This window comes from Ambystoma mexicanum, chromosome 2p, assembly GCF_040938575.1.
Source record: "Ambystoma mexicanum isolate Mex_15411 chromosome 2p, UKY_AmexF1_1, whole genome shotgun sequence".
NCBI classification, from domain to species: domain Eukaryota; kingdom Metazoa; phylum Chordata; class Amphibia; order Caudata; family Ambystomatidae; genus Ambystoma; species Ambystoma mexicanum.
The window spans coordinates 313644525-313668995 of record NC_090923.1 but is presented as its reverse complement, the minus strand read 5'-3'; the positions used below and the strand labels follow the sequence as shown (position 1 = coordinate 313668995).

The 24471-nt window shown below is 43.7% G+C and overlaps 1 protein-coding gene across 5 annotated transcripts in view; it reads right to left on the bottom strand.

Annotated features, from left to right (window-relative positions):
• CACNA1D (calcium voltage-gated channel subunit alpha1 D) overlaps window positions 1-24471 on the bottom strand; it is a 2225258-nt gene that overhangs the window by 372569 nt on the left and 1828218 nt on the right. For all 5 annotated transcript variants that reach the window (XM_069643624.1, XM_069643621.1, XM_069643623.1 and 2 more), the window contains exon 38: window positions 2037-2138. In XM_069643624.1, the coding sequence (XP_069499725.1) occupies window positions 2037-2138 (102 nt within the window). The remainder of the gene's footprint in view (window positions 1-2036; window positions 2139-24471) is intronic.

Here is a 24471-nt window from a genome sequence, read left to right as displayed (position 1 = left end):
CACCTCACCTCAAACAGAGCTTCCCTTGTGCAAATACACGCCGTTTGCAGTTAAGAATGAGATGACAATTGCTGGTTCCGCTGGGCATGCGGTATTGTTATTGTACATCTGTAAAGGTTCCTACAATCAAAGAGTGATGTGATGTTTGTATGAAAAGTATCATTGTATCAGGCCTGTATTATGGATGAATAAGTACCTACCCTTTATATTTGAATATTTTAAGAATAACAGAATTCTGGGACCCTATAGATGCTCCCGGCTAGCAGGCTCAGTGTCTTTATAGGGGAAGAGAACTCTGAAAAGACTGACACTCATTTGACTTATTTCATTACGTATAATAAATACTTGTCAACCCCTGTTACCAGCACCCCGTCGGAGTGTATTTTTTCAATCTATTGCAATTTCTGCAGTTTGTTCCTCATTTTCTTTATCTCCGCATTGCATTTCTGGATCACTTTTTGTTGCAGCGCACTCGCTTTGCACATGTTATCCCTCGTGAATCTCTTACTACATTTTGCTTTCTCTTCCTTTTTGGACCACCAAAATATTCCTTTCCCACTCAATATTTCTCCTAGTGATCTATTTTTGTTGATTAATCTAGTCCTCATTTCTCGCTCAGTTTTTTCTTTGTTTTATATCTCTACTTTCACTGCCATTTGCTTTTTGTCTTTAGATACCCCTTTTCTTTTCTCTCCTCTCCTCTCTTCTTCTCTCGCTCATAATAATACAATAAATTGCACAGGTATATAGAGAGATTAGAGACAGGCATCCATAAATGCATTACGCTTTTTCATGTGTTATATATTAACTATTATGTAATACTGATTGCTATATAATATTTTCAAATTTAGATGACAGATAAACTACATATTTATGATACATACATACCTATTTTCCTTTACTAAAACAATGTTCAAATACATTTAAAAACAGAAAATATGATTCAAAAGAACACATATTACCATGAAAAATATTGTTGTACATGCACAGAAAAAAAGATATGTTAGTAAATGCTGTGAATTGAGAGCAGTACCATAGATATGGATGTAGATTGTCCTTGTGAATTAAAACATATTAGTTCCTTTCAGTTTATATTTTGAATCTTGAGAAACAAACCCCAACAGCATCACAATTGTCAGTTCCAAACTACATCAAATTTAAGACACAAACGTGTCCACAGCTGCACCTCTCTCTTCAACTCTACCTCTTAACTTCAAAAAGCCACTTGTTATAGTGAGCTTATGCTTCATAATCTTTCCTTCTGACTGGAATCCATCACCACTACACTAGTATCTAGAACCCTCTTGCCTAAAGTTCGGACACTCCTTCAAATGCCTTTTGGTTTCATGTGATAATGGGGCCGTAAAACAGTTGCCATATAGGGGACTTTTTTCCACTGGCCCCTAAAATTCTTTTGCCCAAATACTCTAGCAAGGGTATAATTATACATTTTTACATTCAATCCTAAAACATTTGGGGAACGTGTTTCATTGTCTGGAGGTGGCGTTTTTAGGGAAATGTCGCCACCTGGCAGCCATTTCCACAGCGAAAGTATCACTGGCTATGATGCCTTTTTATTCTCTATAGTATATTGTTATTAATTTTGCACTTACACCATTTCCTTTGTTTCCCATCTTCTCATCAATCTGTTTTTCACAGCACTATGATGCAATCATGTAATGGTGTTTCGGTCTTTATAAAAACACTAATAAATAAAAATGTAATTTCTATAATTGTTATAAGAACACTCTATATGAAACAACTCCAATGTGTGGTTAAAGGAAATTATTTACATTTAAAATAATTCTAAAGTTATTTTAAAACAGCTAACTTTGAGAACAGTTATATTTCCTATTACATACTATCCAGTTATTTAGCAACACTTTATCCCTTGATGAGTTAATCTGAGATTCAGCTTTTGTAGAATGTGCATTTTAGATGGAAGTTCTGAAAGATGGATTATTTCCTCGAAATGGATCTTGTTTTCTCTAGTTAGAAAGGTATAAATTAATAATGTCTATACAGGTAACACTGACCTCCTGCAGGTGGGACAACCTGGTCAAGCAGCTTCATGCTTGTTTTCTTCCAGATCTTTTTTATGACAGCTCGTAGTTCTTCATTAGCTTGCTCTAGGTTACCTGTTAATACAAACAGAGTTGTATAGCTAAAGAGGGCAATACATGAAAGAAATACTTAGACGTATGACACAAATCTTAATATGTCCCATCAAAATAATACACCCTTGTACATATCTATATTTATTTTATTTAATGTGATACCGTTTTATAAACATATAAAACTTTACACATTCCATCTAGCAATCATATCAATCAGACATAGCATAAAAATAAATACATATATACTGAAAAATAGAATAAGGAAAGAAAAAAACATACATAACTTAATCATCTGAAAAGGAATAACCCAACTTCAATTCATCATATCAAGAGGGAAACAGATATATAACCCCAAATCGGTTAGCAATCAAAATATGACATCATCAAAACTTAATACATCATTAGGAACAGATCCCATCCAGTCCATAATGCATAACCACTCCCAGCCAGATAATCAGCTAGTCAGCTATTGGTTTAATTAAAGGATTTCCAGGTTTGCCCTCATGGGCGGACTAGAGGGTAACCTAGACAGCCCTGTGATGGTAATAACTTTTTCAGCTTCAGTCCAAATTCTAAAGAGGGCTTAATGCAATTTAGGGTTAAGAGTATTAACACATTGTTACCAAAACTCAATGTCTCTCATGTGTTCAAAGCAATGTGTAAATTCTGCTGTGATTGGTACTCATCACTGGACTTAAGGTTAATATATGTCTCGCAGTTTCCTGCTCGGAGCAATTCCCACAAATTCTACAGAATCTTTCAGATTTAGCCAAAGATTTTTCGAGCCTATATTCTCCAACGTGGGTAGATGATTAATGCGCATCAACAATATGAACCGCCTAAGGGCTGGACAGGGGCACAAGTTTAAATACATTTGATCCTTTTTGAATATATACAAAACAAATGTCACAAACTTATAATTTTTCTAGGTTGCTAAATGTGCACAATTACTCTGCCAGACCCACAGATATAAAAGCTTGTGTAGATGGTAAAACATACTTTCATTGTCTTGTCCCCACCGATGGGTCCAACAAATCAGCTCACATAATGCTTTCCTATCTTTCTCAAACTTAGACTGGTTACTACCTCCAATATCTTGCTTAACGGACATCAGTAAAGGATTAGTAGGGTTGTTCTGGATTTTGATATATAGCTCCGCTTTTTTCCTTAGTACCATTGCCTTAAGGGGAAAAAATACCCAGCTCTTATCTTAAAATGGCCATGGGGATACATTGCGGAAGTCCCACTAGTCGCCTCCATAATTTTCCCTCCAATATCTGTAGCAAGTCAAGATTTATATACATCAAAGATTCTAAACCATAGATTACCATAGGTACGAAACATTGGATGTAAAGTTGTCGCGCACCCCAGATGGAAAATCAACTTTGATCTTGTGTAAAATTATGAATCATACTAGTTAGTTGTGCTGCCCTGATTTTACGAGCCTGTATGCACAGTGCATAGTTGCGTTTACTATCAAATTCCACACCAAGATATTTATAGGAATCTGGTTAATAACCAATTCATTAGCCTAGGCATTTTGCCAAAGTCTTTGGGCTGATCTAAGTATTCCGCTAAATGTCTGGTCGAATAACACTAGGTCATCCGCATAGGCCAAGATCGCACAGTGGGATGAGCCAATCCTAGGTGGATAGTTACGAACTCCCTGCAAGTACTCGGGAATGTCAGACACGAAGAAGTTATAAAGAATTGGGGCAGTTACGCATCCCTGCTTTACTCCTCTTAACTGTGCAATTAAATTCATCATATGGCCATGATTATCCAGTCTCAACTGTACTGTGGTGTTAGTATGGAGAAGTTCCAGGTAATAAATCAGACCATCTGGGCATGACAAGTTTTTAAGCTTTTGCCAAAGTTTCTCTCTCTCTACATGTATATATATATATATATATATTCTCGACAGTGACCATTTGGAGAGTAGGTATGTAGGGATTTAAACCTAAAACTTTTTACAAACTGGTTAATTCATTCCATTATTAGGTTTCAGAATATATTAAAATGATGGACAATTGTTAACACAGTTTTCAACCACCCTTACAGCCTTGTAGACACAAATAACTATTACATCATAATGTATTTCTTTGTCATTTCAACAGAATAAATGACTTTGTGGTCATTTATGTCCTGGAAATCAATTTGAATTGGTATTCTCCGGTCCCAAACCCCTATTAACTCTTCACTACTACCTCTACCCCAAACCCCTCCCACCATACCCCCTTTGGCCCCTCAACCCACAAAAACAAATATAAATTCGAAGTAATTTGAAGTAGTTTCCGTAATTTACTTCATGAAAACAACAGGAGACCCATGATTTAGTGAAAGGAATATACATCCCAAGCAAAATGAATGGATCATATGCCTTCTCTGGCAGTGGTTAGAGAATATGACCCCCTGCCCCATTAATCATTAATGTCAGAGCATTAACAGCATAATATAGAAGAAAATTATGGCCATCTGAATTGTGAATAATAAGACAGATTGTATATGTGTTGACAGGTTCCTTAGTTTAGTTTTGTTTATTATTTATAAAGTGTGGATGCGGACTCTCGAGTGGGTACCTTCCCATAGAACAGGTCAATGGGCCGTGTTCGTTCTTGAAGAGGGGCGCCTATGGACTATTTTTTTATCTTAATAATGTAGTCACCATACATAAAAACATCATCCCAATCCTTAATCTTGGGCGTTTTTTCTAATTCCAATCAGTCACTAGAGTCTCCATTACGAGTACAAAAATGAGGTAGCAGTACAAAGATGCATTGGACACTGTGAGTAACCAGAGGGTTTCTTACCTGCTAGTCCCCAGGGATCTCTCTCTCTCAGTTGGCCAGGACACGGCCATCGCCTTTGGATCCAGACCCTGGGTGTGGACCAGTGTGGGGGGGATCACCTGGGCGAGGGGGCTTCAGAGAGTAGGGTGAAGCAGCCAATGGTGCGACGCGGTCTTCCCCCCTTTTTTGTTCATCTACCCAATCTTATTTTGTGGGATTCTCTGAGGTCTCCCCCCTTTTTACACAAACAGTGGGACGATGAGAAGGGTGACAGAGTAACACGATTCACTCTCATACATTGTACTGGACATGTCCTGTTAATCGGATCAGTGGAAGTCAGGCACTTGACTTCAAGTGCATACACCTAATACCAATTAGCTCTCCTCACCTCAGTTCCCCACCTTTCCATACCCCCCCCAGCCCCTGAGCTCAGCCACTGCAGTGGAAAACTAAACAAGATAGGCAAATACCTAGGAGTGAGCAGAAAAAGGAAAAAACAACTGACCTATTTTTCCCCTTTTTTTCTTTCTTTTTGAGGAAAATTGAGACTGCAGAAGGAATGCAGCATCCCACCGGAATAGGACAGCAGTCCCCAAAGAGCTCACCTTCTCGTCCCAAGAGAAAGACCACCACCGACTGCAGACATTTTCGTAGTGGGGATGGACGGGAGGGTGTGGAGGAATCTGCCGGAGAAGAATCCATAGTAAGAACATTACAGTAAGTAATTTCTCCTTCAATGGGTTACCTTTCTCCCGCAGATTCTTCATCAGATCGACTCCTCAAGCAGTACTCATGAAGGAGGCTGATGAAAGGGCCTTAAACCAGGAAATTCTGCAAAACCGCTCTTCCAAGGGGAGCATCGGCCCCAAGGGCAACATCCAGGCTGTAGTGTTTAGTAAAAGTATGCATCAAGGATCAGGTTGCCACCCTGCAGATGTCTCTTGCAGGTACTCCTCTTTGCAGCACTTTTTGAGGTAGCCATCCCTCTAGTGGAGAGGCTCTAATGCCCAGAGTCAGCTCTTTTCCTGCATTGTGGTAGCATTCAGAGATACAAAGCGTGATCCACCAAGAGATGGCTTGTTTTGAAACAGCTAAACCCTTCCTAGCCACAGAGAAGGCTACAAATAACTGATCCACCTTCCTGAATTTTGCTGTTCTGGTGACATAAAAACTCAATGCCCTCTTTGGGTCTAGCCTGTGAAACTGTTCCTCATCCTTAGAGGGTTGCCACGGTGGATAACAGACAGAAAGGTCAATGGCCAGAAATCTATGTTGCGCCTTCAGGGAAACTTTCTCCTGTAAATAACCAAGGAAAGGTGACTTGCAAGACAAGCTCTGCAGCTTGCTGACCTTTGTGGCAGATGTGATGGCCACTAAGAACGCAGTCTCCAAGGTGAGCAAGCACAAAGAACATGAATGTACAAGCTGAAACAGAGCAGCCATAAGAAAGGTGAGAACCAAAATAAGGTCCCAATCTGGAACAAAGTGAATAGGCGGAAAAACATATTCACAGGGCCCTTCAGGAATTGGGCCATAACTGGGATCGTAAAGAAAAACCCTTGATCCGGAGACCTTCTGAACACAGACAAAGCCGCCAAGTATCTTTTGACTGTGGTGACTTGAAGGCCTGAGGAGACCAGTAACAGTAGGAACTCCATCACTGTACTGGTGGCGCAAGAGATAGTGTCAATCTCGTGTTCCCTGGACCACACCTCAAATCTTCTCCACCTGCATGCATACAGCGATCTTGTTGATGCTCTGCGTGCAGCCAGCAGCACCTAAGTACCTCCCCGGAGAAGTCCCAGTCAATATAGATCATCCTCTGAAGAGCCACGCATGTAGGTTGAGGAATTCCGGGTTTGGATGAAGCACCTGACCTTCCGGCTGGTATAGGAGATCCGGATAACGAGGCACCCGGAGAGGTGAGCAGGTGGCCATGTCCAGAAGGTCTGAGTACCATGTCCCCCTCGCCCAATACTGGGCGATCAAGGTCAGGGTTGCTCGAAACCTCCTCAACTTCCTGAGAGCCCATGGAATGACGGCAATTGAAGGGAAAGCGTAGTGGAGAGCAAATGGAGAGCAAATGTCCAGTCCACCTGAAACGCATCCCCTAGCGTGTCATTCGCTGGCAATTCCCTCAAGCAAAACTGTCTCAACTTCCCGTTGGACTCTGTGGTAAACAAATCCACTGCTGCAGTACCCCAGCGAGAGAAGACTTCTTCCAGGACTTCCTGCCACACCTCCCACTTGCGTGAGACTGTGCTCTGCCTGCTCAGAACATCCGCCAAACCGTTCTCTGTCCCTGTGAGATGAACACCGAAGACTGAGATTTGATTCTCCAACAGCCACGACCAAATCTGCATCGCTTCTCTGCAAAGAGGATGGGTGAACTGTGAAGGCATTATGAAGTAAGACACAGACAACAGATTCACTTTTCTTGAGAAAAGACTTTATTCAATTGTCAGGATGGAGTCAGGCCTAACTTGCCCTAAACTAAGGTGAGACTTCCCTACCTAAAGAATCTAAGGATAGTCTGTGCCATTAAGTTCAACACAAAATTCTGTCTGTGTCTGTCTGTGTCCAAAACCCATACTTGCCCAAACAACTAATATTCAATGTATAGGGAAGTCAGCACCAAAGGAAACAATGTTCAAAATAAAGTTCTGCGCTTCTTCCAGCTCTGGCTAGTTTCAGCTTCCCCTTCCCTAAGTTAAAATAGTTCCAAAAAGGTCTCGGGGTTCCCTTCCTCAAGATCAACACAGTTCCAGATATCTTGAGGATCCCTTCCCCAAGAAGGTAGCTCCTCCAACAGAACTATTGTCAGTTCAAGTCTCTTGACTTTCAAAGATACTTCCAGTATACCTTGGTAATTCTTTATGCCCTTTAATAGTTCACACAGATTGGTTCTTTCACTTCAGCACTTTTTATATATCACACAATCTTGTATCTTGGCTTTCCTTGATTCTTTTTCACATAGGGGCTACTCGGTCTAGGTGCAATTGTTGACCCACATGGTCCACCCATTACAGGTTACACAACCGAGAACCCTTGGCACTGTGTGATGCTCTTGACTCCCCTTATTTATTTACATTTTTATAGATCGAGCCACATGCCCTTAGCCCTCAAGGCGCAGACAAAAAGCATAGACAATAAGAATAGGAACGGGGAATACATTATCAAGAGGGCAAGGAGGCATTAGAACCAAAATAATCGGGAGGTAGGTTGAAGAGACGTCGTCAGCCTTTTTTTGAACTCTGTGGTGGTGGGAATAGCTCTGAGGCTGCATGGAAGGGCATTCCATTCAATCAGATTCTGGACATCAAACCTGTGTGCACCAGCTTTGGCCTGTTTAGACCTTGGCTGAACAATGCTCAGTTGGTTCTTAGACCTAAGAGTACGCAAAGGAACATACTGAACAAGGCAATCTACAAGATATTTTGGAGTCGATTTAAGTACACAATTTTGGGTCAACATGAGAAGAGTTTATGGGTGACTAGGCTTCACAACAACCAATGAAGAACCCGTCTGGAAGCTGTTATATGGGTCCATCTCAAAAGGCCTGAGATAGCACGGATTGCTCCATTCTGAGAGATCTGAAGGGATGACCAATTGAACTGAGAGAAACCACTCAGGAGACTATTGCAATAGTCTAGGAGGGAGTTAACAAGAGCGGTGGCAAGGATTGCATGTGTAACGAATGGACGAATGTTACAAAGTAGTTTGTTGACCAGACCACATGACGAGCGAATCTGAGCAATATGCTGGTTCATGGTCAGCTCTGAATCCAGGGCTATACCGAGGGTCTTTACTTTTTAGCCACTGGAATGATGGTGCCTGAGATGTAAAGCTCTTGTATTCCTGTGGTAAGATTTTAAGAGTAGAGCTGGAAGCCACATATGATAGGATAGTTTATTTATATAGCACCTATACACAATGTGTTTCAAAGCGCTTAAGAAAATGTTCTGTCTTCTTGGTGTTTAAGGCCAAGGAGTTGGATGCCATCCAAGCGTGGATTGCAGAGTAAATGGGTTTTAAAGTCACCACATCCTGAGACTAGGAGCCAGTGAGCCTTATGACGACTTGGGTATCGTCCAAGAGTCTCACAAAGTGTTTCATTCCAAACACCAAATATAGAGTCAATCTGTACAGGTGCAGTTGCTGAAACACACAGTTCACCCATTACAGGTCACGCAACAGATGACTTGTGATACTTGGTTACCAACTTGTGTATCTTCTCTGTCAACCTGTATCAAAATGTCAACACTCAAATGCCACTTTTATGGAACAGTTTTCTGGTTTTGCCACCATGTGTTGTCTTTTTCTTCAATCTCTGTGCTTACATTTGGTTGAGACTTTCTTTGATACACTTTGTATTTCAGACACATCCCGTCAGATGCTTTTTCCAATACAGGCTCCCCCTCTGAACCTGTGTCAGTAATCACCATTGGCTGTAGTGTCCTCCTTGCAGTCGTTCGGCTTTGCCACAACTTGTACTCCATTAATTTTGCAGTGCTCATCCTTTTCCACCACCTTGGTTTCACATTGCCCATCAAAGTTCATTAACATACCTTTCACTCCTGCTTTACACTTAATTCAAAAGTGCTCATTACAGGCTTTCACTTTGTTCATAAAGGCTTCTTAACGGTTTTAACTGTGTTCATAATTGCACATCATTTGCATCTCACTCATGCTGCATTTTCATATAATTTTCACATCTTCTCTTTATTTCGGTATTCAATAAATATTTTTGGATTTCACAAAATACTTGGCAGCTTGTTCGTTATTCAATATTCTTTCATTAAGTCTTCAGACCCTTCTTAGAAGTTTCATTCGATCAGCAATTGCAAATGTCCAAATTCCCACTCCTGGAGTGCCCCTGTACAAGTCTTCCCTTTCTCACGCTCCCCAGTTCAATGCAGCTCCTCTGGGCGTCTATCTATCTTCTGCTCTCCAGCTTGCACTTGCTTCCCGGGTATGTGTCGGGGGTTCCAGCGAGCAGTGCTCACCACCTGTGAACCTTGCTGCAACGGCCCACAGTTTTTCAGAGTCTTCTGTATTCTCCAGCTGGGAACAAGCAGCATATGGGATTGCAGGGTCTCCGACCTTCTCAAAGCCCGGACGGGTTGTGGTGTTTTTCCTCACACCACTGCAATACACAGTGCCCTCTCCACCGGACCCCATCGAACATGCTCCTCGCTGCACAGCTGCGTCCTTCTCGCCAAGCAGGTTCCCCCTGTGTCTGTGCCGGTCTCTCCATTTATGCACCTGTGACCTCTCAGTTGGTTGCAAGTGCAAGTCCATTGCCTGACAACAGTTACACCTATTAGGGGGACATGCTTGACCCTAGCAATGGTTTTCCTCCATAGTCCTCTTCCTCCTCTCGGTACCAAAGTGGTGAAATTGACTAGAAGTGTGCATTACTCTGTGTGCATTACTCCAAGTTGTCTTTTGTTCGTCCCAGAAACACTTGTGTATAGGCGCGTTATAAATGCCATATCATATCATATCAAAGACATACGATTGTGGGAGAAAGACTGAACGACAGGCTGTATTATTATCGGTTGTTTACTCCTTAGTTTGGCTTGGGTTTGATTTGTCTTGGACTCAATAAAATGAGTTGGAGGGGTGTTAATTTTGTCCATACCAAGAGAGGATCTCCTAAATTCTCTCTCTTGTATTTGTATAGTAATGGTTTGCCTGTGGGTCCCCCAGGGACAGGATCGAAAAGCAAAAAAAAGCACCCCACCCTGCTTGTTCAGGAAGTGCATGTTATGCTCACCTGGTATCCACAGGGACGCCACCCAGCCGGGTTACTCGCTGGTATGCTTCTCAGCTTTGCCCTGATGTGGTCTGCGGGCTAGGTTCTGCCTTGTGGTAGACCTAGGCGTGCTCTCCGTCCTGCTTTCTTTGCAGGGGGCGAGTTGTCTTTCATGGGCGAGTGCGGTCCAGTTACTTCACGGACGCCGGCCCGTTTGATATTGTTCAGGTAGGTCTTATTGCTGTTCTTTAGTTTTGTTGCTATCCTGCATGCCTTTCTTTGTTTAAAATGTCTCTTTTTTTCTCCCTTAGGTATGCAGAGCTTCAGCGCGGCGAACTGGCTTGGTTGAGCCCCGCTGGTAAATGATGGTGCATTAAGAGCGCTATGATGTGGTAAGTAAGCGCTATGCGCAGCGCTGCGAAGTCTTGCCTTTGCTAACCTGTGTTTTCCTTCCTTGTAGGTTGCGGTGTTCTTCAGCGCGAGTGGAATGTCCGGAGTGGTGCCAGCCCAGAGGCGACCAGCCAGATAAGCCTTTTGAGCAGTTCGTAATTTGTAAATGTCTCTACAGCTTTCTTTAATGTTGCCTCTATCTTCCTCTTTCAGGTTGTTCTGTCCAGGAGGCGTGCAGAATCGAGGAAGCTGTTCTCAGTAGCTGCAAGTGTTTAAAGATGAAGACTGCAGGTAAGATGCTGCTGCTAATGATGTTCCTTTTGTCTCCTTGCAGGTTCTTCTTCTCCGAGGTTCGAGGGAATAGCTGGACACAGTGAGCGTCACGTTGCAAGCTGCAAAGTAACACAAAGCATGTTCTGCAGCCAGGGTGTGGTTTATATAGCCCAGGTAAAGTAGTAACAGGGAAAGTAGTTCCAGGCCTGCCACACCCAAAACCCTAGACCGCATAGCTTGGTTCTTAGGGAACCAAGCTATGTGGATGCCTCCATGTTGGCTGAAAAATACAATAACGTAGTTCCAGGACTGGCCCCATGAGGGCTTTTGAAGAGGATGCCAGGCTCTAGAAGCCCGAGTCCTGACTCCACCTAGCCAATGGTTTTGCCAGAGGGGGTTTTGGGCGAGGGTCGTGACAGTGCATGGCCACTGTATTGTCTGTCAGAATCAGGACATGCTGCTCTTTCAGATTAGGGGGGTTACGCCTTCAGTGCTAATCTGATGGCTCGCAGCTCCAGCCTGTTTATGTGCCATCAGGCCTTCATCGCTGACCAAAGGCCGCTCACCTGCAAGCCCTCGCAGAGGGTGCCCAACCCTTCAAGGATGCATTTGTAACCACCCTGGCCTGGATCCATGGAGGCCAGAAAGGTTCCACCGCCAACATGTTGTCGCTGCTGGCCCAACAGGAGAGATTGTCAGCCTCTGACCCGGACACCCTGAGAGTGGCCTTCAAAGTATCAAAGTACTTGGACCACTGACCCTGCAGGACTCATTGCAAGAACCACATCCGCAGTCTGGCCTCTGGCACCAGAAAAGTGCAGGAGTCCATGAGAACTAAGAGGTGGTGGAAGGGGGCAGTCGAGAAGGCGGTATGGTTCTGAAAGAGCTGGACCACCTGTCTGACATTGGCGACTCTCTCTTCGGGGGGGAAAAGACTCCCCCACCCGAGTGTCCAGGGCTGCTCTGATGAACGGGAGCCTTTGTGCTGTGTTGTATGGGATTTCTCTAAATTCAAGGAGAAACCCAGCCAGTGGAGTCACAAGCAGGTGTCCTCGAGATGGGACAAAAACTGTTCCTTCAACTTTCTTTGGCTCAGCTAGTCGTCCAAGTATGGGAATATAAGGACGCAAGATCTCCTGTGGTGAGCCGTGACTATCGCCATAAGCTTGGTGAAGACCCTCAGAGTGGATGTCAACCCAAAGGGGAGCACCTTGTAATGGTAGTGTTTTTCCCTATTGATATTTTGTTTGTATCACGCTCATACACAAGTGTTTCGGAGTCCGATGAGGCAAAGAAGGGGAACAAGGGAGAACAAAACAACGATCTTACTAGGCCCGGTGACACTGAGAACGCGCAAGTACGTGGGACAGAGGAAGAGGAATGTGCATGGGAGGGGGGGGGGGTGGAAAGTGCTGACCAAAAGGAATAAAAATAAATAAAACATCAAATAAATAAATAAACAGTAAAGCAACAAACAGTGGTAGTGCAGCCAGCAAGAGGCAAGTGCTAGGTTTAAGGCAACAGGTCGGGTGTGTCTGATAAGTGCAGAAAAAAATTAAAAAAATTAAATAAAGGGGGTCTGTAGGGTTACAGATACAGACCCCTGTGAGGAATCTCAGGAGTTTGCTGTGCTTCTGGAGGATGGGCACATGGAAATATGCATCCTGGCAATCTATCCACACCAGCCACTCCTGAAACTTGAGAGCGTGAATTTCTCTCAACGTCACTATCCTTTCCTCAGAAACTTGTTCAAGGCCTTGAGGAACAAGATGGGACAGACTCCTCTCCCTTTCTTGGGACCAGAAAATATCAGGAAAAGCAACCCGATCCACTCTGCTCGGGAGGTACCTCTTCCACAGCATCCTTCAAAAGCAGGGTTTACAGTCCTTCCTGGAACTCCTGTGCCGCTTGTTGATGAAGTGGAGGGGGTCTGTCTGGAGACTTTTCGAAAGGCAGACAGTAGCCCCACTACACGAGCTGAAGAGCCCAGGCATCAGAGGTAATGTCCTGTCATTGGGCCCAGTGCTCAGAAATCCTTCCTCCAACCGGGGAATCGTGGGGGGAGAAATCAAAGCGGTTTAGAGGGCAGAGTGCCCAGTAGAATACACATATAGTATAAGGAAGCTGGTTTTTAGTATTAGGGCTATGGGCCATGTTTGCAAGAGTTTCACCATTTTTGGATTTGGCCTGTTAGGAACAGATTCTGCGGGAAGGGTTTGCTCATATTTAGAAGCCTGCAGTTATGCAGCTAATTAGAAGGTATTTCCCTTCCTTTACAAGTGTTTGGCTAGTCAAGGCTGAGAATAGCAGAGAGAGGCACTGTGTGAAATAAGTGGCTGATTTGAGGAGGTCGGCCTGGCTGCAGGCGATGGGAATGAAATGTGGAGTAGATTTATACCATGGCTACAAGGAGAAATCTTGCGGAAACAAAGCATGAGTGTCAGACATGGTGCCAGTGAAAAGAAGCACATAAACACAATAGTGGAGCATGGTTGTATTGTCGTAGGGGGGGGGGAAGGGTTCTGTGAAGGCATCACAAAGCCAGACACAGACAACAGATTCACTTTTCTTAACAAATGTATTTTATTTTAAAATGTCAGAATGGAGTAAGGCTTAACTTGCCCTTTACTAAGATTTCCCTACCTAAAGAAACTAAGGATAGTCTGTGTCAGTAAGTTCAACTTAAACGTCTGCCTGTGTCCAGAATCTATACTTGCCCTGACACCTAAAGATATACAATGTGTAGGGATGTCGGCACCAAAAGAAACTGTGTTCAAAATTACATTCTGAACTTCTTCCAGCTCTGGCTTGTTTTTCCCAAGTTCAAAAAGGCTAGGGGTTCCCTTCCGCAAGGGCAACACGCTTCCAGGATATCTCAGGGTTCCCTTCCCCAAGTCCAGCACAGTTCAAGTCGTGTGACTTTCAATGATACTTCCAGTTTCACTTTATAGTCCTTTAGACTTCGTAACAGTTCAAATAGATGGTTTCTTTTACATTAACACTAATATCACAAAGCCTTTGTCTCCTGGCTTCTCTTGGCTCTTTCCCAAGTTGGGTTCCTCGGTCTCGGCGCAGTTGTTGGACCACATAATCCACCCATTACAGGTCATGCAACCGATAACCCTTGGCACTTTATGATGCTCGTAGTTTCCCTTGGTTTGTTCCAAAACAAGAGGACGAATATCTCGGTCTAGGTGTAGTTGTAGAACCACACGGTTCACCCATTACAGGTCACGCAACCGATGGCCAGTGATACTTGGTTATTAACTTGTGTATCTTCTTTGTAAACCTGTATCATATGCCACTATGCAATGCCATGTTTCTTTAACAGTTTCCTTGATTGGTCTTGATATAATTCGTATTTCAGACACTCAGTCAAGCCTTTGTCTCTCTCTCTCTCTCTCTCTCTCTCTCTTTCTCTCAACCAGTGTCAGTAATCACTGTTTGCAGTATTATCTACTTGGCAGTCTTTTGGGTTTGCCACAACTTTTATATTGGCAGTCTTTTGTCTTTGCCACAACTTGTATTCACGTTCTTCTGTGGTGTATATCCACTTATACCACTTTGCTTTCTATTAGATAAGATGTTCAAAGAAATGGTAAATCTTCCTGACCTGGGTCAACCCAAGAACTTTCTGCTTTATTGGTGGGTTATTCTTCCTTAATTCTTTTTTTTTATTTGATATAATTGCACGCAACAATTTTTACAAATGAAGAAATAGAGTCCACAGGAGGGAGAGGAAATAAGGACTTCAATCCGCTCCATTGGTTTTGTTGATTCTTAGTCCTAAACAATAGTTGGTTCCAAACCCATTCTCCCTAATATTTCCAGAAGGTTAATATATCTCTTTGGTCTCCTTATAATTTACGAGAGTTTATTTATTTCCTAGAGTTCGTGCCACCTTGGTGTCTCTTCACATATTAATTTACTCTTTTCCTCCTATGTTATCCAGCCCAATCTGTCTAAAAAATCCTACTACTGCCATTACCCAGCACGTTTTTTCGCCGCTCAATAAGAGGGACCACCATTCTGCTTCGCTGTAAGCATGTAGGTCTTTAAAAAAGTGGCCTAACCAAGTGTTTCTTGCTTTGGTCACCCCTAAACATGACAGGAGAAGGTGTCATATACTCTCCACTTGAGTTGTTTGGTGGCAAAAGCGGCAGTTATTGGAGTCTGCTTGTCATCTTATAGCTAAGATCTCATTTGAGCTGATCAAATTCAAACAAATTCTAAGATTAACTCTGTTGTGTTGGTTGATCCGGAAATTTTACTAAATAAGGTATGACCTTTCTTTCGTGAGTATGCATCAATCTACTGCATTCTGAGTCTCAATCCAGTCAAGATCCAATAACTTCTTGTTAACTTGAACTGGGTTTGCTATCAGTTCTTCCTCAGAGCTTCCTATTTTGTCTAACTGACTGCCTGTTTTTTTCCCTCCATGTTTCAATTTCGGTCAGGGGAGGATGATCTTCCTGTACAGCATTAAGCCATTCCGATCCACTGTTGCTTTAATGGATGTTAGGTTAAATTCTCGTCGAATTAGGACAACCTGAGTTAATTGGGGAAGAGCTAATGCTCGACGCCAAAATAGACCCTCCAGTTTATTCCATATTGAATCTGGTAACGATGGCATAGCTTCCACTCCATAAATTAGGCTCGGGATGACTTTTGTCCTGAACAAGTTCAGTATTGGGAGCATTGAAAAGCGCCCAAACTTTATATTCACTGCTTATGTTTGGGCTATTAAGGTTTTTACCTTGGCTTAGATATATTCTTGCATTGGTAGTTCTGTTCTGCTGTTATTTAGTATGATTCCTAAATATTTAAAACTTGAAACCTTCTCAAGCAAACTTCCATCGGCGAACAGTTTTAGGCTTTTCTTTGCATCCCCATCTTTTCAAACAGCATTACTTTTGTTTTTGATTAATTCAGTTCCAAATTGTTTTCTTTCAGATAGGCCATCAAGTTGTTCAGCTGCCTCTGTAGGCCCACTGGTGTTTGATCTATTAATATAATCTCATCTGCGTAGAGTAGTCTTGGGATTTTTTCATTTCCTAGCATAGGGGGGGGAAAGCTCTGATCCATTTTTGTGAGTCCATGAAATCAGCTATCTATGAGTTATACAATGCTAGGGCTAAGGGGCAGCCTTGCTTAACCTTGCATGCTGTAGGTATCTCACTTGATAGAAGACCTCCTCTGCTCAATCAGACTCTCATCGATGTTTGAGAGTATAAGGCCTTTTATTGGTTCCAGAATTGATCCAGGGCACCTTTGACGAGCCAGCTTCTTCCACAAGATGTATCTATTGACCCGGTCGAAAGCCTGGACCAGGTCAATAAATACTAGGCAGGGATGGGGTTTTCCTTCCCATACTTTTGCTTTCAAGGAACTTAAAAGCAAAATGTTTGCCATGGTCCCCAAGCCTTTGACAAAACCCGCCTGCAGAGGGTCATAATGTAACGCTCACCTGACTCCCACGGGGGCGCTGGCCTGGTTCACGCTGCTGTGACCTCGTCTAAGGTGATGCGCAGGGTTCGGAAGACGGACTGGACCGGGCCCCAGATTTGGCTTGTCTGACTCGCAGAAGTATATGTCATGGTCTCTGCTTCCAAAAGGTCAGGGTTTTCCCAACTCCCTTGGAAGCAGATCCATAACCCAGGTTCCGAGTGCCAACCAGTCCCAATTGGGACCTTTTGGACCCAGTCCTGGCGCCAGTGGCACCAGGCTCATAAATATGCCCAGTCCCAGCGCTGGAAGCGCCGGGCTCATAATGCTTGGGTGGACTTACCTGCAGAAGACCATGCTGCTTACTTGCCTGCCAGTTGAGTCTCTGATCCTCTTCTGTTTGGAACTACTTTTCCTGTTGGGTGGGGCTGGAGCCACTCCCTAGATTCAGAACACTGGAACTCTTCTGGAAGGCAGGAACTCTTTTCTTACCAGGAACTCTTTTCTTACTTAGGCGTGGCTGTGGAAGGAGACACCTAAGCACTACAGGAGGCTATTTAAACCACACCCGGTGGATGAATCTTGCTTTGCGTTATTCTGCACCCTCTGCAGCAGAACGCTCATCGTGTCCTCTGCATCCGGTCCTGGGCCTAAGGAAAAAGGCCTACCATCCTGAATCCAGTCTTCAGCAACTCCTATAAAGACAAGAAAGAACAGGTTAGCATTCCGGCATCTGAAAGGCAAAGGCTTACCTACTCTTCGTGCGCTCCGGAGGTCTTCACACTGCATTCTGGCATCTGAAAGGCAAAGGCTTACCTACTCTTCGTGCGCTCCGGAGGTCTTCGCACTGCATTCCGGCATCTGAAAGACAAAAGCTTACCAACTCTTCGCACGCTCCGGAGGCCGTCGGCGTTGCATCCCGCATCTGAAAGACAAAACAAGGTGCGTTTAAAGACATTGGGGAACTTTAATACTCACGTGCCATTACTCCTTTCCACATCTAACCCAGTGGGTATCCCGGCACCCTGCAGCCGCTCCGAACTTGTACCTGCAAAATAAAAGACAGTTAGAGCGCATCGTGAAGCTGGCAACAAGCGCTTACTTACGTGCTTCCAGGCGCTTCTATTCATCACACGGGCTCCATCTTCAACTCACTTCAGCCCGTCATCCGCCATCGCCGGAACCCTGCAAGACAAGAGACATCATTATTAAAGACTTTAAAGACATTTGAGTTACTCGAAACTTACCGTTCGTGCAGTAAACGACGGACAGCAGTCCTCTGAAGTCAAGAGGCCTGCGCTACCTATCTAGTGAAGGAACTGGTTACAGCACCCTGCCCCGAGGCAGATGGAGAGCTCGGCATTCACTTACCTAAGGTGAGAGCGTTAACCTGTGGGGGCCTACAGGAGAGGAGAAGAGGAAAGAGATAGGGACACCCCAATAACCCCAGTTCATTAACCCCGTATTTTCTATCTGCAGACATCTTCTCTGCACGTCAGGCATACAGGGCACAGAGGTCCAGCCCAAAGAGCCAACCGGGTGCTGCACATCACCTTTGAAGATACGGTAGTCGCCCAGTCAAGACCGGCGCCTCTGCGAGAATCAGGTGAGCGTTACAGTATCCTTCTGTAGGTGAGAATAGGGGGTTAACTGTCTGCGGGGTAATGCAATCGGCCTCCCGCTTACCCCTCTCACCCTCCTCAAAACCCTTCTGTGCTTCCACGTAGCGTCTCACCTTAGGGTCTGGAAGACGAGCTCTCCATCCTGCTTCTGATGCAGGGGCGCATTGGTATCCAGTTACGTCACTGGATTTTCAGATGGGTGAGAACCAAACTTGCTTGGCTTCCAGATAAGTTTTTCTATAAGTGGTTCCCCTTGTGTCCATGCATTAATGTTCTAATGCTAGTGTCTTTTCCCCATAGGGGCCGGGGTACGGAATGCCGGGGAACAGGCACCGACCCGAGTTGAGCGGTGAAATCCTTGTGGAAATCAGGTAAGTCTTTAATGAGCGTTTTGGTAATGTCTTTTCATTCACTCATTAACGCTGATGTCTTTTTCCCCTTAGGGGCCGGGGTCCGAAAATGCCTGGATGCGGCGCGGACCCGAAATGAAAAGGGAATGACCCAACAGGTAAGTCTTGACATGGAGTTTTAGCTTCCCTTTTCCCTTCTTTCTCTCACCTTTGTTCTTGTCTTTTTCTCCCTAGGCGCGGGGGCGTGACTGCGAATCCAGATGGTCGCTGCTGAACATGGAGGCGCCCTGTAAAGGTGAGTAGAATACGGCGCTGCAGCGATCGATGCGATATGCTTTTAAAAATAAATGTCTTCCTTTTCAGGATTGTCGGCGAAATGTCTCTGGGATGCAGATTTAGCAGGTGAGGCCTTTACCTTCTTCTGTTCTCTTGTTCCCTTCCTTTGCAGGTGATTCAGGATGCTGGCAGGTGTGGCAGAAGTCAAGATGCAGGAGCAGACACGGTGAGCGTCCAGCTGCTAGATGCAGAACAACGCGAAGCACGTGTGGCTGATCGGGTGTGGTTTAAATAGCCTTGGAAGAAGTTCCTAGAATATGTCCTTCCTCCAATCAGGTATGTATCCTTCCCCGACCACGCCCGGGTGGTAAATGAGTCCCACAGGTAAAGTAGTTCCTTTCAGGCCTCAAGGAGGCTGGGGTTCTGCAGCATGGTCTGCATCAGGTAAGTGCACCCAAACACTTTCATAATGAGCCTGGCGCCTATGGCGCCAGGACTGACGTTTTCTATGAGCCTGGCGCCATAGGCACCAGGACGCTATCCAAAGGGCCCCTATAAGGGGTTGCTGGGACCTTCCCCGGGGACTTGATGTCCGCTTTCGGGGACGCAGGGCCTGAACGGCTCCCCGGGAGCGGGCATCGTGACACAATTTTCGGTTTGTTTCATCCAATCTTGAAAGTTTTCAAGGGAAAAAGATCCAAAGATTTTTCCGATGGTATTAAGGAGTGCAATAGGCCGATATTGCCGAGGATCATCTTTGGCACCTTTTTTAAAAATAGGGACTATATTTGCATTTCTCCATGATGGGGGAATTGCTCTATTTTTTACGCAGTGTCGGAAAATAGATCTTATGAAAAAGGCCCAAGCTTCCGGATGCTTTTTCAGATCATAGTTCGTGATCCCATCGGGGCCCGCTGCTCTAGAGTTACTCAATTTTCTGATCTTTGTTTCGATCTTCTTTACGTCACTTGAGATTTTCCAGTCCGACTTACAGAATAAAGGACCATTTAGGGATTCGTTTTTAGGGTTTTATAAAGTTCTGTAAAATGAGTTACCCATACATGTTCAGCCATGTTGTTGTTTAGGGCTGTGTTGTCTCTTTTGCACAAAATCTTAGAAGTGCCCAGAAGTCTGTTGTTTTCTTGCCACTTAGGGTGCGTACCATGTCTTCAGAGTCTGCTTGATATAATTGGGATCTTTGGTGACGTAGCCAGGATTTATAGATTATTTCCACAGCCTTTGCTTCGGCTAGCAATTTTGGATCTCTTTATTTTTTTTGCCAGTCGTTTTATATATCTTACAGCTCTCCTCTTGGTCACTAACACCTGATTATAGACGTGGAGGTTTCGTTTTTGGGTTTCTGGAGCATGTTTCTTCTTTAATTTATAGACTGCAAGCAGAGTATAGCAATCAGTCACTTCCATCCATTTCGTATTCCCTTTCCTTTTTCTGCACTGGTATGATTCTGTGAGAGACTGATAGCATTTTCATTTAATCTAAGGTGTGAATTTCCGTTGCAGCTTTCCACTTCATCCGACAGGTAAACGGAGTTAGGCCAAATGTCCTTCCAAGTTGAGATCAATAAATTGTGATTGCTATTTTTAGCCCTCACTACCTTGAAGCTTTCAATTAGAGCCAAAAGTTCTCTTGAGACACAAGTATGGTCTAAAGTCAATCCCGTGCCATTTCCCTCCCAAGTCGGGATATTCAGTTCTGTTTTGTCTTTTATTTTGTGCAGATTATGAAGGTCGTTTGCATCCATCAATTGATTCCATTTATTTCCTCTTGTATGTGTTGGAATGCAATGTGAACTTGGACCCATCTTAGCTTCATCTGCTATGCAAACTGCATTTAGATTGCCATTGATTATTGTATAATCAATTTTATGCTCTTCATTTCCGTCTTCTAAATATAGCCACTTTAGTTGGCTCAGTTGGATTCTCTTGGGTTTGCCACAATATCAGGACTACTTGAATTAATTCAGTCGACAGTAGAATAGAATCATCAATGTGTAGGCCGCTGCCTGATCTTATGGCTGTAAGGAGGCCAGCAGAAGGGCGGCCCATTGGGCTTTTGACGGCAGGTGACAATGCCAAGTCGTATCCATCAAGGCTCGGTTTAGAAGTCAACCAAGTCTCTTGGAAACATAGTATGTCAAATGCTCCAAGATTAACATCAGTGTGCGTTGTAAGATGACCGAAGCCTTGGGTGTTCCATGAGCCCATAACTATTATCACTTCCTTCACCGTGGTGCTCTTGAATTTACAACACTGCGGTGGGACTCCAGTAATATCTGATTTTGATGGGTGGGGGAATTTATAGTTTTGCTGAACCATGGAGGTCCAGGTCCAGTGTTTCGGCTGTTTTTTCAGATCTTTGATAGGCTTTTCGGATGCCGAGATATTCCGGTCGCCTCTTTCACTTCTTTTTTACGTAATGGTCAAAAGTTATCTTTAATCGGGGGAATGGTCCCTTTTGGATATCTCTCCCTGTCGTTAGTATATGTTACTCTTGCCTCATCATCCGTTGTGGCTTTTCTATGTCCTCTCTTCACACTATTTGATTGCTCGTGAGTCATGTAATTTTTTTCATTTCTTTTTTTAACTGAAGCTACTTGCTTTTGATCAATTTCATAGGATCTTGATTTAGACCAGTGCCTCAATCTAGGTGATCTTGAATAATACCTTGTTGTCCTTGAGAGATGATATTTAGGATGGGCTCTCCTGTCTCTGTCGTAATTTGCTTCTCTTTGATAAATGTTTCTCTTCGTTCTGGTATTTATTTGTCATCTCTAATTGATTGATCTCCCTAAGGTCGTATCCCAAACATTTTAAATTCCTTGATGCTTTTCGCAACAGGTGTTTAACTTTTGGTGCTTCAATGTTTAGATACGGACGGTCTTTACGCCCATCTTCCATGGGCTCTACGATTTTAATGTCTGCAGAGCGTAAATGTCTCAGGCTTGGCACTTGTTCGCATAGTTTCATTAAAGTATGTCGATTTAGAAACAGGTTAATCTGACTATTTGAGATCCTTTCTAATCTGAATGTTCTTGTATCTTGGATTTTTTTCTCCCTGTCACTTCCGTACATTGGTACATTGGTTCACCTTTATTGTTTCTTTGGGGGCGTGGTGTATGAAAATTCATCTTTCGGCTTCCCCTTGCCTCCCTATGTAATCGGTCTTGCTCATCTCGAATGCTTTCCGAGTGGTTGTTGGAAGGCGATTTCTTTTTCATTCGTATGTCTTTAGGATGGATTCTGTGGCGACTCTGTTCACGCCCTCGTCTATTTTCCCGGCTTGTTGGTGGACTTGACAGGACGAGGAAGTTCATCAGTCCTCACTCTGTATTCTACACGCCTCCGGGGGTAACAGTCGCTGTGTGTCAATTTCCGCTAAGCCGTGTTTGTCTGACCAGATGGTGACCTTGAATCTTGAATCATGATTTTCTTTTTTGGTTCTTGCCTTAGGTCGCCGTCCTGCAGAGAGTCTGCTTTTCTTTTCACTGTTGGGATAGAAATTAACTCAGATTCGGAATCTTCAATCGTATATAGGCTTATGTCTATTAAGTTCACGGACTAATTCTTATCATTCTCGTTTCAAGTAGTCTCCTGGTCCCTTCTCGAACACTTTAGGAATAACATGGCCTTTTGTGTAGCCTGCAATTCTATGCTTGCAATTTTGAAGACCACAGGTTGATATCCCTTAAAGACCTGTATTGGTGCTCTGTTCCAGAGACTGATGTGGGATTCCGATTTCCCTCACACCCTGTTGATTCCCTTTGATTTCCATGTAGTTTTTGAGAAAAAATGCTATAGAATGCTTTTCTGCCTTCATTTGTCTCCCGTCGAGATCTTTGGGGGGATTCTTGGGCAGGCAATGAAACAATACCGGAATGGACTGCCGAGGCTCTACAAATTGCCCCATTAGCCTTGAGTTTATTCATCGGGGCACCCTTTCCCTGTGGGTTTAGTTTTAGGACTTTCCTTTTTTGACTATTTGTTTTGCCTTCATCCCCCAATTTAGCAGTTATTATTGATTCCTTGAGGCAAACCTCTTTCTGCACCGCCACTTTGGCTGATTGATCAACCCCCCACCTTAAGGTTATGGCTTGCACTTTATCTGTTTGGATTTTCACCGACAGAGTAAAAGTATTCCTTGTTACGGAGGAGTCATAGTTGGATTGTAAAACCATTGATGTGATTGTCGATGCATCTTGGTAATGACGGTTCTCCCTGTTTTTTGCCTTAACATAACCTTTGAGGTAGATTAATGTTGTGTGCATTGATGCTATGAGAGATGTGTGATCCTTTAAAGCATCATTCAATGTCTCATATAACTTGCAGAAAGGTGCCAATGCAATGGTGATCGTTGACATTATAGTAATTAAGTCTGGCTTTTTTGAGGGCATTTCTCTCGATTTAGGGGTTGAAATTTCACTGAGGTGCCTGTTTGAAGGGGTCATATTAAGGATACCATGTGGCAAGGTTGATTCCAAGTTCTTTAGCTTTTCTTGTTTTCTTGAATTTGATTGAAGTTTCTCCTTCCCAACATTTTCTGCTTTTTGTGGGTTCTTCCTCTGTGGATGATTCCCTTCCTCTAAATTTGGTTGGCAAGTCGAAACCTCTTAATGCACTATCTATCTTGTTTCCTGGTGTTTCACGGTGCCGCTCCCTGGACAGTGGTACACCACCAAAACGCAAACTAAAATCTTGTATTGTGCTTTGCATGCTCTTTTCTTTAATTTGATGCTCTTTTCTTCAGTTGAATGGCTCCAGGACTGCAGCGGATGGCATCTTCGGAGGGCTGTCTCTGTTCTTCCCCTCCCCACGCACGTTCGTTCCTCGATTACCAAAATGCCATCATTGAGTTAAGGGAGTCTTGCCACAAGTTCCATTCCCCTTGGGCGTTAAAGGCATTTCTTTTCCAGATTTTCCCTGAAGCAATCTATGTGCTGCACAGGGCTGTGTTGTTGTGTGTGGCAGCTCGTGATGACCGATTTAAAGTTTCTATTCCTTCCATCCTTTCAACGTCGGTCAATTCTTCCTCCGGTGCACTATCAACGGCCAATTTTTTGGAGAAAAAGTTTTTCAATGTGCTTGATAGCATTAATTGCTGCTGTGCAGAGAAGAGCCGAGACTTACTCTTTTGGAGTTTTGGTCGCTTCAAAGTAGTTGGTATTTTCCTCTTGAAATCTTTCCTCGTTTTTTAATTATTTTTCCTTAATACCTCTGTGAGTGGGAACCTTTTTCCACACTCACAGAATCATTTACTCTTTTGATAGGTATCCATTGTTTTTACTCTTCATAGTGTCTTTTTAAAGTCATCCTCTTTAACAACTTTTTGGCAATAAGTGCCTGTTGTTGCTGGGTTGCCCTAGGGGCTCCCCTTTTAACTTTCTCTCGCAAACCTTGAGCGAACTACAGTCCCCAAGGGTAGAAAGGATCTTTG